The 14,918-nt window shown below is 42.3% G+C and overlaps 1 protein-coding gene across 3 annotated transcripts in view; it reads left to right on the top strand.

Moving 5' to 3' along the window:
• Positions 1–14,918, top strand: part of LOC105544203 (T-complex protein 11 homolog) — a 22,855-nt gene extending 7,937 nt beyond the window's left edge. For all 3 annotated transcript variants that reach the window (XM_011986545.1, XM_011986543.1, XM_011986544.1), the window contains 7 exons: positions 3,683–3,803; positions 10,649–10,869; positions 11,966–12,102; positions 12,330–12,547; positions 12,636–12,817; positions 13,599–13,762; positions 14,488–14,918. In XM_011986545.1, coding sequence (XP_011841935.1) covers positions 3,683–3,803; positions 10,649–10,869; positions 11,966–12,102; positions 12,330–12,547; positions 12,636–12,817; positions 13,599–13,762; positions 14,488–14,720 — 1,276 coding nt within the window. In that variant the 3' untranslated portion in view covers positions 14,721–14,918. The remainder of the gene's footprint in view (positions 1–3,682; positions 3,804–10,648; positions 10,870–11,965; positions 12,103–12,329; positions 12,548–12,635; positions 12,818–13,598; positions 13,763–14,487) is intronic.

The following is a 14,918-nucleotide window of genomic DNA, read 5'->3' as shown; positions in this document are numbered from 1 at the left end:
GAATAAGGTCTGTGATAGGGTGGTGGTGAGGGAGTTGCAGGTGCATGGAGGGATAGAGGGGTATGGCAGGTAGAAGAAAAGAGAGAGGAGAAATGAAGCCAGAGAAATAGTAGTATTCAGAGCTGGGTTTCCAGGTATGGTGATATAAAAAATTATGTTGGGAAAAAGGCTGAAATTGTTTGAGGTTAGTCATTATTGGCAGTTGGCTTTACCTTAGGTTCATAGGATGATTTTAATTACAATTGTAGGTTCCTAAGGGAAATTTCGTTCTCAGATATTCATTTACCAGGCATTTATTGAGTCCTTACTATGTCACAGGCAAAATGCTGGGTGCTAGGGATAGAGATACAGATAAGGCACTGTTTTTGCTGTCAAGAAGCTTTTGTAGGGGAGACAGTTGAATAATAGAAAATGACTAATTAGACTGATAAGTTCACTTGTAGCTGCACATGTATAGAGTTTAATGAGAGTGTTCAGCTACCTATGGAGGATCAGGGAAGATTTGCCTACAGAGGAAGATTCGGCCTATGAAGACTTGAGTTTTGGATGTTGAGTAAGTGCTTTCCAGGTGGTCTCGGTGCGAAAGGTTGCACCAGGTAGTGGTGACAACATGTCAGAGGCAGAGAATGGTGGTAGAACATGGTATGTTCTTTCCAACCAGCTTGCAATGACTGAGCACAAGGTGTTACAAGGTGGAAGAAAATACATTGGAAAGAGAGGGCAGAGTGTATGATATAAGGTAACATAAGACATTTATCTTGCTGGTGATGAGGGAGCCCCCAAAGGACTTTAAATAAGCATTATTTCATGTTGAATATGGCATCTTAGAAAAAGCATTGTTTTTAGAATGAATTGGTGGCAGTGTGGAAAACAGATTATAAAGGAACAAAACTAGAGGCAGGGAGACTAGTTAATTTAAGAGATGATGGTAGGAAGGGGCCAGGCATGGTGGTTCATCCCTGTAATCCCAGCTCTTTGGGAGGCCAAGGCGAGTGGATCACTTGCAGCTAGGAGTTCGAGACCAGCCTGGCCAACATGGCAAAACCCTGTTTCTACTAAACATTTTAAAAAACGAGCCAGCTGTAAACCCAGCCACTCAGGAGGACTTTTCCAGGAAGTCGTGTTGTTGGAATCACACAGTATGGACCCTGTTCCGATTAGTTGTTTCACTTAGTAATTTCATTTAAGTTTCCTTTATGTTTTTTTGTGGCTTGATGGCTCATTTTTCTTTTCTTTTTTGTTGTGTGTTTGTTTGTTTGTTTGTTTGTTTTTTGAGACGGAGTTTTGCTCTGTCACCCAGGCTGGAGTGCAGTGGCACAATCTCGGCTCACTGCAACCTCCGCCTCTCGGTTTCAAGTGATTCTCCTGCCTCAGCCTCCCGAGTAGCTGGGATTATAGGCGTGTGCCACCACGTCCCTGCTAATATTTGTATTTTTAGTAGAGACAGGGTTTCGCCATATTGGCCAGGCTGGTCTCCAACTCCTGGCCTCAGGTGATCCCCCCGCCTTGGCCTTCCAAAGTGCTGGGATTATAGGCATGAGCCACCGCGCCCAGCCTTCTTTTTGTTTTGAGATGGAGTCTCTGTTGCACAGGCTGGAGTGCAGTGGCACAATCTTGGCTCACTGCAACCTCTGCCTACTGGGTTCAAGCGATTCTCCTGCCTCAGCCTCCTGAGTAGCTGGGATTACAGACATACAGCATTTCACCCAGCTAATTTTTGTATTTTTAGTAGAGATGGGTTTTTACCATGTTGGCAAGGCTGGTCTTGAACTCCTGATCCCAAGTGATCCACCTGCCTCAGCCTCCCAAATCATTTTTTTATCATTGAATAATATTCCATTTTATGGACAGTTTATCAGTTGAAGGACATTTTTGTTTCTTGTAAGTTTTGGCACTTATGAATAAAGCTGCTATTAACATTTGCATGCAGGTTTTTGTGTGAACATAAGCTTTCATTCATTTCGGTATATACCCAGGAGCGTGATAGCCAGATCATATGTAAGAGCATATTCAGTTTTGTAAGAAACTGCCCAGCTGCCTTCCGAACTGGCTGTACCATTTACATCTGACCAGCAGTGAATGTGAGTTCTTATTTCTCTACATCCTGGTCAGCAATTAGTGGTGTCAGTTTTCTGATTTTGGCCATTCTAATAGGTATATAGCGGTGTCCTTTTTTTTTCTTTTTGTTGTTTTAATTTGCAACTCCCAAATGACAAATGATGTTGAGCGTCCTCTCATATACTTCTTTGCCATCTGAACATCCTCTTTGATGAGATGTCTGTTAAGGTCTTTGGCCTATTTTTTAATGGTTGTTCATTTTCTTATTGTTCCATTTTAAGAGTTCTTTGTATGTTTTGGATACGTATCTTTGTCAGATATGTATTTTTCAAACATTGTTTCCTAGTGTGTGGCTTGTTTGTTTTTTTTTTTTTTTTTTTTTTGTTAACAGTGTCTTTCACAGAGCAGAAGTTTTTAATTTTAATGAAGTACAAGTTAGCAATTTTTTCTTTTGTGGATTATGTTTTTGGCATTGTATCTAAAAGGTCGTCACCAAACTGAGGGTTACTTAGATTTCCTCCTATGTTATCTTCTACAAGTTTTACAGTTTTGTATTTTGCAGGTAGGTCTGTGATCCATTTTGAGTTAACTTTTGTGAAGGGTTTAAGGCTTGTGTTTAGATTCTTTTTTTTTTTTGTATGTAGATATCTAGTTGTTCCAACATTATTTGTTGAAAGACTCTCATTTCTAAATTGAATTGCCTTGGCTGGGTGCAGTGGTTCATGTCTGTAATCTCAGCACTATGGAAGGCAGAGGCAGATGGATTGCTTGAGCCCTGGAGTTCAAGACCAGCCCGAGCAACATAGTGGGACCCCCATCTCTACTAAAAGTAAAAATAAAAAAATTAGCTGGCATGGTGGCTCATGCCTGTGGTCCCAGCTACTCAGGAGGCAGGGGTAAGAGGTTTGCTTGCACCTGGGAGGTTGAGGCTGCAGTGAGCCTTGATTCTGCCATTGCATTCCAACCTGAGTAACAGAGTGAGACCCTGTCTCAAAAAATAAAATAAAACAAATTTCCTTTGCTCCTTGTGTTTTTTTCAAGGTGAAAAAAATAGACTTCTTTCTAGCTTCCATTACTATGTAGATGGTAGTGCCACTGAAATTGAGAATACAAGAGGAGCAGGTTTGGATGAGGAAGATAATGAATTTAGTTTTAGATATGCTGATTTGGAAATATCTGTGGACCTTTGGTATTTTCAAAGAAGGAATACCCTTTCCTAGATTTCAGGAGTATAAGAAAATGAAAGATCATTTAGCTCAATGCTATGTGTATACACAAATGGAAATCAAGTTACATATCTAGGCTAGATGCACAGTCAGTGCTAAAAGTCAGCCTGACTTCTCTCCATTCAGGGTTCTTTCTACTGCAGAGGGAGGGCTGCTCTGGAACCACAAGGAGCCCTTCTGGGAGGTTTTGCCATTACCCTTGAAATACAAATCTAACCCTAGCTTGTTCAACTCTGCTGCAGTTCCAACATAGTTCCTGGCCTTTCCAGGAAAGGCCTTTTATAATGGCCTTTTATAATGGCCTTTTACCATACCGAAAGTTTGGGGTTTAGGAGGTTATGACACTGTAACTGTTTTTGGGGTTGAGAGAGTAATCTGCTCATTTAACCCTCTTATAGTCTGGAAGGCAAGGTCAAGGAGACAGTGCACAATGCCTTTTGGGACCATCTTAAAGAGCAACTATCAGCAACTCCCCCTGACTTCAGTTGTGCTCTTGAACTTCTGAAAGAAATTAAAGAGGTGAGTGACCTTCCATTTGTAAATGTAAAGTTTCTAGACATCTCCAGCTCATTGGAGTGTCAGTGACTAGCAAATCTTAACTGAACATGGTCCATGAATCAGTCAGAGACTAAGCAATAGACAGAAATCACACAGTAATTTCAGCATGGGGGGTTTAATATAAAAATTATTATAATAGGGAATTGGAGAAATGGGGGCTTGACTAGTAAGAGTAAAGAAAACTAAAGAATACTTGAATATCACATATAAAGGGCATCTGTCATACCCTTAGGGCTGAGAGAGGCCAACCAAGGACCTCATTTGAGAGGGCATAGCTATGCCATGAGAAGTTGCTGGCCTGTGCATGCTGCTGACCACAGTGCACTGCCGGAGCCAAGCACTGGAGAAACTATTCATGCTGCAGGAGCCAGAAACTGCAGGAGCCTACCGAGTGAACATACCAGAACCAGGAATAAAAGCTCTTGCCTTTGCAATGTCTTTCTAGTATGTGGCAGACATGCCTTAAGGTGACCCACAATGTTCTGTACCCTTGTATAATCTTCTCCCCTTGAGTGGATGAGATTTGCAACTTCTAAGCAGTATGGCAAAAGTGATAGGATATAACTCCCATGATTACATTTCATCACATAATACTCTGTCTTAGGAGACTGGAGGGAGAGATTCTCCTGCTGGCCCTGAAGAAGCAAACAGCTGTGTTGTGAACTGCCTATCGAGAGGGCCACATAGCAAGGAACTACAGGTGGCTTCTAGGACTTAGGGTTAGCATCCAGACAATAGCCAGTAAGAAGCTGGGGCCCTCAAGTGTACAGTTGTGAGGAAATGAATTCTGCCAACAATCTGAATGAGCTTGGAAACAGAATCTTCCCCAGTCATGTTTCCAAATGAGAATGCAGCCCAGCTAACACTTTGCTTGCAGGCTTGTGAGACCCTGAACAGAGGACCCAGCTAAACTGCATCTGTACTTCTGACCCACAGAAACTGAGATAATAAATGTGTGTTGTTGTAAGTTGCTAGGATTATGGCAGTATGTTATACAGCACAGAAAACTAACACCTGCTGATGAAGCTTAAAATGTGCCATCTGGCAAAGGAAAGATATGGAAAGGACTTAGCTCCATTTTCACAGAGCAAAGAACGATGGATTTGGATCTGTGAGGCAATATATTAATAAATGGCACAGTCCACCCCTTTGGCTACTCAGCTTCCACATGCAGTCTTCTATACACATTTGAATTCCTGAAAAGAACTCTTACAAGACAAATAGCTATTTATTATTTATCCTCCTCCCCCGCAAATGAGGAGACATGGCCCAAATAGTTATTGTATCCATCACTGGTCACTCCTCAAATTCAGTCAGTTTCACTGAATATTCTGTTACCTGAAGGCTAAATCATAAAATTAACTTCTAACAACTTGTATATAAAATAACAATGGAAAGAAAGAAAGAACAAAATGTTGACATATATAAATAAACATACATATAATAAGCAAAGATAATTTTTATAGTCCTTGTTTCCATAACTGGTCACAAGGCTATAGTTGTTATCTATGGCTTCCTTCTTCCACTGTTCATTCATTCCTTATTTCCCTTGTCCTTGGCCAGAACTTCAGCTGGTTGGGGTTCTTTATCTGGTGCAGTGACCCAAACCTTCATTGCCAAAGAGTCTGAGACATTTTGCTTTATTTGTTTGCTGTGGTTTTCCATTAACCTTTAATACTGAGCTTGGAAGTACTAAGAGGCAACTCAGAGAACCTCCTGAGTTTCAGGCATAGTCTTTTCTTACCCCCATAGTGTGGCCACAATCCAGTTTCTCATTGGTACTCAGGAGCAAGTACTGCAGCCAGTACAGTAACTCCTTTTTTAACCCTTTTGGTTCAGTGGTATAAGGAGCCCCCAATGGCCAGGTGACAGTTTCATCTTCTCTTTCATTGGAACCAATGCAAGTATTTCACACAAATCAGCAGACCTCAAAGTTGGCAGGATGGGAAACAAAAATCCTGCAAGTGGGTTATCAGGTGTACCAGTAAGAGGAACCAGTCCTACTTCTACTGCTTGGTTCCTGGACCCATGTATTCTGGCATTAGGGTACAGCACCATGGAATGGTCTTTGAAGCTGGGCACAGTGGCTTACGCCTGTAATCTTATCACTCTGGGAGGCTGAGGTGGGCAGAATGCTTGAGTCTAGGAATTTGAGGCCAGCTTGGGCAATGTGGTGAAACCCATCTCTACAAAAAATAGAAAAATTAACCAGGTATGGTTAATGCCTGTAGTCTCAGCTACTCAGGAGATTGACACGGAAGGATTGCTTGAGCTTGGGAGGCAGAGGTTGCAGTGAGCTGTGACTGTGTCACTGTGCTCCAGCCTGGGCAACAGAGAAAACCCTGTCTCAAAAAAAAAAAAAGTCGTTGATTCAAAGCATATATTGCATCCTATGAGACCAGTTCCCTTCCTTTCAGGTATTGTTGCTCACCTAATGCTGTAATTGAGTCTAAAATAAGCCATTCTGCTTTTTCGTTAGGCCAGTTGATTCTCAGTGAAAGCTTTTTGGTCAGACCAGTTAATTTAGTAGGTATGAATTCACTGCGTTTCTTTTGCTATGAAATGAGTTCCTTGAGCAATGCAATGGGGCATGCAAAGACCCAGGACAGCTGATAAGGCATTCTGTGATTATGTGGATGCTGGTACACACATATTCTGGATATGGCAACTCCATATGTGTTGGCTTCCACATGCAGTCTTCTGTACACATTTGAATTCCTGAAAAGAACTCTTACAAGACAAATAGCTATTTATTATTTATCCTCCTCCCCCGCAAATGAGGAGACATGGCCCAAATAGTTATTGTATCCATCACTGGTCACTCCTCAAATTCATGTACCCTTGTATAATCTTCTCCATATTCAGAATATGTGTCTATCCAAGTAAGGATGAATCTCGCCGTCTCTAAACTGTTAGAGGTCCAGTGAAATCATCTGCCATAAGATGGCTGGCTGATCCTCCCTGGGTAATGGGCCATATTGTGGGCTTTTAAAAAATTTATTTAATTTTTTTTTAGGATTTGTTTTTGTTGTGGCAAAATATTCATAACAAAATTTACTATTTTTTAGTGTTACAATTTACTGGCATTAAGTAAATTTACAATGTTGTATAACCATCACCACTATCCATTTCCAGAACCTTTCAATCTTCCCTAACAGAAATTTTGTACTTATTAAAGAATAATTTGCCTTTCCCCTCTCCTGCTAGCACCTGTACTTTCTGTCTCTATGAATTTGACTACTGTAGGTACTTATAAGTGTAATACAATATTTGTCCTTTTAGTTTTGGACTTGTTTAACTTAGTGTAATGTTTTAAAGGGTCATCCATATTGTAGCATATATCAGAATGTAAATCGTTTTTATGGCTGAATAATATTATATGGATGGATTACATTTTGTTTATCCATACATCTGTTGATGGACATTTAGGTTCTTTATGGGTTCTTTATGCCTTTTGGCTATTGTAAATAATGCTGCTGTAAACATTGTATAGAAGTATATATTTGAGTCCCTGCTTTTAATTTTTCTGGGTATATACCTAAAGGTGGAATTGCTGGATCCTATGGTAATTCTGTTTAACTCTTTGAGGAACTGCCAAACTGTTTTCTGTTGTAGCCATACCATTTTATATTCCTACCAGCAATGTACCAGGGTTCCAGTTTCTCCACATCCTCGCCGGCATTTGCTATTTTCCATTTTTTATAATGGCCATTCTAATGGATGTGAAGTAGTATCTCATCGACTTGCATTTCTCTTAATGGCTAGTGATATTGAGCATCTATTCATGTGTTTGTTGGCTATTTGTACATCTTCTTCAAAGAAATGTTTACTCAGGTACTTTGTCCATTTTTAAATTGGGTTGTCTTTTATTGAATTTTATGCTTTTGGTGTCATATCCTGCCAAATCCTAGATCATGAATATTTACACCTATGTTTTCTCCTAAGAGTTTTGTAGTTTTAGCTCTTACGTTTAGGTTTATTTATTTATTTATTTTTTTGATACGGAGTCTTGCTGTGTCACCCAGGCTGGAGTGCAATGATGCGATCTTGGCTCTCTGCAATCTTTGCCTCCCGAATTCAAGCAATTCTCCCACCTCAGCCTCCTGAGTAGTAGCTGGGATTACAAGTGTGCACTATCATGCCTGGCTAATTTTTAGTATTTTTAATAGAGGCGGGGTTTCACCATTTTGCCCAGGCTGGTCTCAAACTCCTGACCTTGGGTGATCCGCCTGCCTTGACCTCCCAAAGTGCTGGGATTACAGACGTGAGCCACTACCATTTTGAATTAATATTTTTATATGGGGGTAAGGTAAAGGTCCAACTTTGTTCTTTTGCATGTGGATATCCTCTTTTCCCATCACCATTTGTTGAAAAGACCGTCCTTTCCCCATTGGTTCTTGGCATTGTTGTTGAAAATCATTTGACCATATATCCAGGTTTTATTTATCAGCTCTCTGTTCTTTTGGTGTGTGTATCTGTTCTTATTACCAGTATATGCTTGGTCTCTTATAGGCCATTTTCATTTGATAATAGATTGCTGCTGTGCATGTCCAGTCTTGTAGCTATGTAAGTTAGACAATACCTAATTCCTGATGGGAAGCTTAGTCCACATGGTTACCCAGTGTTCTATAGTAAGGTGTTTACTTTCTACCAAGGCCCAAGAAGTTGTTTCTCAAAAGGTGAATAATTGTCAGTAAAGAAGGAATAGATTTGCTTCCAATTCCTAAAGGTCCATGTGTGGTTCTCTTATTGGTGCTTGCAAGACATTCTATACAGCACCCTTATTTGCTATGGACACTTAAAGTGTCATTGGATCTGCAGTATCAGAAGGCCCAAATGGTAGAGTGGCTTGTACTAAGTCTAAACTTGCTGCAGAGCCTACTCTTGCTCTAATTAGTTAGCACTCCCCTACCCCCCCACAACAATGGGTAACCTTGAGTGATTGTAAATAAATCAAAATCACTCAAATGAATGTCAAAGTAGCAAACACAGATGTGGTGCATGTTGCCTTAAAAATCCAAAAAGGGGCTGGCTGTGGTGGCTCAGGCCTGTAATTGTAGCACTTTGAGAGGCCAAGGATGATAAGTTGCTTAAGCCTAGGAGTTCAAGACCAGCAGGGACAACACAGCAGACCTCCATCTCTAGAAAAAAATAATGTTTTTAAATAGTTGGGCATGGTGGTCATACGTGTAGTCCCAGCTACTTAGGAGGTTGAGGTGGGGGGATCATTTGAGCCCAGGAGGTTGAGGCTGCAGTGAGCTGTGATCATGCTACAATACTCCAGCCTGGGCAACAGAGCTAGACCCTGTCTCAAAAGAATCCAAAAAGGAGGACCAGGTGTAGTGGCTTATGACTGTAATCCCAGCACTTTGAGAGGCCAAGGCAGGAGGATAGCTTGAGACCAGGAATTTGAGGCCAGCCTGGCAACACAGCGAGACCCTGTCTCTACAAAAAAAAAAAAAAAGGAAAGAAAGAAAGAAAACAAACTAACCTGGATATGGTGACATGTGCCTGTAGTCCTAGCTACTCAGGAGGCTGAGGTGGGAGGATCACTTGGGCTCAGGAGTTGGAGGCCATGATCATGCCACTGGACTCCAGCCTGAGCAACAGAGTGAGACTCTGTCTCAAAAGAAAAAAAAAAATTCTAAAAGGCCTACTAAGTATTATGCCTTTTTTTTAATGGTGGGTGGTTCAGGTACAGCAATTTGTCCTTCACCTTGGAGGGCATCACTTGAAAAGCTCCTGACCACTGAAACTCTAGAAACTTTACTGAGGTGACAGGCCCCTGAATTTTTGTGGAGATCATCTGCTCTCCTCAAGTTTGCATGTGTTTAAGGCATCTAAAGTACTTGAGTACTTGAAACTTGCTGGTCATCAAACCTCACTCATGGTACCAACTTTTTACCAGAGTCCAATCAAGAGGCAGAAACCATGCAGTCAATTTGAACAAAGAGAAGCTTCCACAATGCAGGAACTTGCTGAGAGGAGCGTACCAGAGCCAAGAAGGAAGGCCCTTTTCTCTTGCAGTTTCTTTTTAGCACCCTCTTTTGACAAAATCTAACATTGTGCCAGTTAGGAAAGGAAAAATAATTCAAAGGCCCAGCTCCGTTTTTGCAGAGTAGGCACTGAAGGGTAGATTTGGAGCTGAGAGGCTCCAAATTGGTAACTGGCAGAGCTTGGCAATTAAAATAGATAGTATGGAGCAACTTTGATTTTATTTGTTTAACATGAAGGTAAACAGTTGAGATCTTGCTATGACAACACCATATTCTATTCAATTAAGTATTCATTGAATCCAATCGCCTAGGCCCCCACCATGTCCTGTGTGTTACAGAGGCACAGGGATGAATGAGTCCCTGTTTACCAGGAACTTATTTTGGGGGTTAATAGGCTATTTCAGTGACTTGCAACAGCTCCTATGCCTATTTCATCCTTGCCCTTTAAAGCAAAATAATCTAAAAACTGCCTCTCTTTTAAAGTTAAGAGACCTCATCACCATGTGATGGTGGGTATTTTATATTTGTTGTACCCTGTATGTCTTTTTACCACACTCCTTGATTTTATTTATCTCTATATCTCATTCTGCCTAGAAAATGATATACTATTCCTGTAATTGATCCCCTTGAGCCTTGGATTATCACTAGCCTCTAAACAAAGATAAATAATATTCCATGGGAAATTTAGGGACCCAACTTCTTGATCCTTAAACAACATAGGCTGGTATGCCTTTAGCTAAAGGGGTTGCCCATTGGATAAAGTTTGGGGCTCTAAACAGATCAACTCCTTTGACTTTCTTTCCTGGGCAGATCTTGCTATCACTGCTATTACCACGCCAGAACCGCCTGAGAACTGAGATTGAAGAAGCTCTGGACACGGACTTGCTCAAGCAGGAGGCAGAACATGGGGCTCTGAAAGTCCTCTATCTCTCTAAGTATGTTCTCAACATGATGGCTTTGCTGTGTGCACCACTTCGAGATGAAGCAGTGCAGAAACTAGAAAACATTACGGATCCTGTTTGGCTACTGAGGTATGAAACTTGGTACTGCCCCCAGAAACCTGCTTTAGCCCCTGAGCCAGGAAAAGCTGGGCCAGACCTAGATTATAGCCATTGTCTTGACCAGCTCTTCCCTGCTGAAGACCTGAGTAACACCTTTTTTCTCCTCTCTGGTCAATTCACTCTTCTTTTCCAAAGATGGCCCTGCAGGGCCTTTTGGTTATCCTGGCTTGATTGGACCCTCCCCCCCCATATAATACCATAAGACACTACAGTACATACTTCTTTCTTTTAAGGAGTTAAAATATCCCTTTCCTAGGTTTTCTTTCTTTCTTTTTTTTTGAGATGGAGTTCCACTCTTGTCACCCAGGTGCAGTGATGAGATCTTGGCTCACTGCAACCTCTGCCTCCTGGGTTCAAGCGATTCTCCTGCCTCAGCCTCCTGAGTAGCTGGGATTACAGGTGCGCACCACCACACCTGGCTGACTTTTGTATTTTTAGTAGAGACAAGGTTTCGCCATGTTGACCAGCTGGTCTCGAACTCCTGACCACAGGTGATTCACCCACCTTAGCCTCCCAGCCTCCCAAAGTGCTGGGATTACAGGCATAAGCCACCATACCCGGCCCTCGGGCTCTTTCCCAGGTTTTCTCTTCTTCCAGTTCACATACTATGAGGAGACAGTGATGGGTGGTCATCCCTATTTCACAGCTCTAGGAACCAAGACCCAGAAAGTTAAAAACAAAAACAAAAACAAAAACAATTGGCCCAATGAGTCAAAAATAGCATCACCTATAATCCTACTTCCTGAAGAGAATTGTTAGCATGCTGGTGTATTTCTTTCCACTGACTACGCTTTTTAAGAGACAGCAGAATGACCATAGTGAAGGAGATCTAGACTGAAGGCTTCAAGGTCCAGAGACTTAGCTGTTCCCAATTCTGCCACTGACTCACGCTGGGTATTGGGTTCTGGGCCACATGTCATCTTCTGAAAATGTAGGAGGTAAGACTAAGTTAGTCTTAAGGCCCCTCCTTACTCTAAAATACAGTGATTTAATGACTCCTTGGGTGGGTTTCTAGCTTACTAGGTTCCATTTCATAGCATAAATATTCTCTTTCCCCTTGTGTCAGGGGAATCTTCCAGGTTCTGGGCCTGATGAAAATGGACATGGTGAACTACACTATCCAGAGCCTTCAACCCCACCTGCAGGAACATTCCATTCAGTATGAACGGGCTAAATTCCAGGAACTCCTCAATAAGCAGCCTAGTATGTATATAATGTGAGGGCAGGAGTGGGAAAGGTACTACCTTGGTTCTGACTTTTATAATGTTAGAGAGTACTCTGTCTCTTTTTAGGAATAGAAAGTTGCTTATTAGGTGATGGAAGGGAGCATTTATTGATTGACCAGGAGTATATCTTGAAAAGAACCTTGGTCTTGAAGCCTCAGAGATGAAGATGCTAAAGATGCTGACACACTCCCTTACCTGTCATAGGTCTCCTTAATCACACCACCAAATGGCTGACCCAAGCAGCAGCAGACCTTACCATGTCACCTCCGACTTGCCCAGACACTTCTGACTCCTCCAGCCTGGCTGGCCCCTCTCCCAACGAGGCAACCAACAACTCAGAGCCCCTCAGCCCCACAATGGTGCTGTGTCAGGGCTTCCTGAACCTCCTTCTCTGGGACCCTGAAAATGAAGAGTTCCCTGAGGTAGGAATGTCTGGGGGCATTGCCTTGTTTTGTATTCAGGGCTTCCATCGGGACTTCCCCTGACAGCCTATTCTTCCCTGGTTCCCAGACCTTGCTGATGGACAGAACCCGGCTGCAGGAGCTGAAGTCCCAGTTGCATCAGTTAACCATCATGGCCTCAGTCTTGCTGGTGGCCAGTAGTTTCTCTGGCAGTGTTTTGTTTGGCTCACCCCAATTTGTAGATAAACTGAAACGCATAACCAAATCCCTGTTGGAAGACTTTCACTCCAGGTGAGCTGCATAGTTATTTTTTAGAGCAGAAGGTGATATGTGGTATTTAGAACATAGGCAGGTAATGAACGATTGCTTACTGTCTACCACAAACCAAAGAAAGGTCCTTTGGAACCAACTACAAAGATTGTTGGTTTCTTCCCATAAGTGGTCATAAGGCTTGTAACAAAAAAAAAAAACAAAAAACCTTTCTTCCAAAAAGGGTAGTGTGGAAGATAGTTTGCTGCAAAAGGGTCATTATCTAGTTGAGTGCTAACAGTGGGCTGGTATCATCACATATATCCAGGTCTTGGTCAGTCAGTCAGCAATATTGATTAAACATTCCACTGTGTGCAAGCCATCACACCAAAGGAGAAAGAGGAATCAGAAGGCCAGGTTGTAGTTATAATTGATGAGGTGGGACAGATGATTCTGGAAGATGCCTAAGAAAGTCTTAAACATGTATATGTAAAAATCAAGTCCATGGGACTAAAGAATGCTGAGCGGATCCAAGGGCACAACTAAACACTTTTCCAGAGTTGATTTTATTATTTACCTTGTTTGCTAAGAAGTAGAATACAAGGCCACATATAGAGAATAGCTGGTGTCTTGAGGGTTACAGTGAGGACCTTGTACCTACCCACTGGGCCCTATAGCCTGCCAGGGGCTGGGGTTTGGGGGTGGAGAGGATGGCTGACATTCTCCCTCAAGTGGGCCTGGCATCTGGTATACAGCATGCTGGATCCTGGGCCTATGCCAGGGTTACCTGGTAGGTGCCAGCTTACTTTCTTTCATGGTCTAGGCCTGAGGAAGCTATACTGACTGTGAGTGAACAGGTATCTCAGGAAATCCATCAAAGCCTCAAGAATATGGGCCTTGTTGCTCTGAGCAGTGACAATACAGCATCTCTGATGGGACAGCTCCAGAACATTGCCAATAAGGAGAACTGTGTCCACAGTGTTATTGGTGAGTATGCTTGTGGGGTAGTGAGAATGGTGAGGGAAGAGATAGATCCTGACCGTGGAACCCCAAACTTTAACAACTTGAAGCATGGTAATTGGGTACGTCATTGTTTAGCCTTGAGTTTTTTCAAAATGCTGGTTGAAATCATATCCATTTCAGTTTGAAGGCTAACTGTGGTTCTCAGCATGATTTGCACCCAGAAATTCATGACTTCTAGGCGTGGGATATATCCAGCCAACCTGGTTAAGTCACTTGGGCCTACAGGTCATTCTCTAACTGCACCCAAGAAGTCTGACATTCCCCCATCTCCCAACAAGAAACTAGTGCTGAATTTAGCTGGAAGACATGTTCCTATAGTGGGGAATCCCCTACCCTCATGCTGGAGTGGAGGCCATGAACTTGGCCAGCTTGCTCCTAACCTTAGCCATCTGAAGGATCAGTCTAAGTTCCTCCTGTTAGGTCAAACACTCACTAGGATCTAACTGATGGCTACTTAAACAATCTTTTGAATAGTCTGAAATTTACTAACACACTAGGTTTTTATATTTGTCCTTGAGAGCAAGATAGCAGCCCCCTTTCCAAACAAAACAAATTTCCTTATCTATAGGTAAGTGGGCAGGTTGGTACATATCTGTTAACTTAGAACATGGGTGAGTAGAGCGCAGGGGGAATTTTCTCCCTGAAGTCTGTTTGCTCTTTCCCTTATCACTGTATTTTTCTGCTCACAGATCAGCGAATCCGTTTGTTTCTCAAATGCTGTTTGGTTCTTGGTGTGCAGCGGTCTCTGTTAGACCTTCCTGGAGGTCTTACTCTCATTGAAGCAGAACTGGCAGAACTGGGCCAAAAGTTTGTCAACTTGACACATCACAATCAGCAGGTGTTTGGTCCCTACTACACTGAGATCCTAGAAACCCTCATCTCCCCAACCCAGGCACTGGAAACAAAAGTGGAGTCTGTTTGATGGCATCGGCTCAGAGCCCTGGTACCTTGGACCCAAGAGGAGGCCTATCATCTTCCTGGAGTAACATCACCAGTGACCAGCAGACAGTGAGCTTCTATCCCAGGCCCTACAGCCAATACACTAAGGCTGTAGGGATCAAGCATGTAAACACCAACTGGCCCAAACCCATTCACTAATAAACTTCGTAAGTGCAAGAAA

Source organism: Mandrillus leucophaeus, unplaced genomic scaffold (genome assembly GCF_000951045.1).
Source record: "Mandrillus leucophaeus isolate KB7577 unplaced genomic scaffold, Mleu.le_1.0 Scaffold3, whole genome shotgun sequence".
Classification (NCBI taxonomy): Eukaryota; Metazoa; Chordata; class Mammalia; order Primates; family Cercopithecidae; genus Mandrillus; species Mandrillus leucophaeus.
The sequence above is the reverse complement of the archived record's forward strand: the minus strand, read 5'-3'. Positions and strand labels throughout refer to the sequence as shown.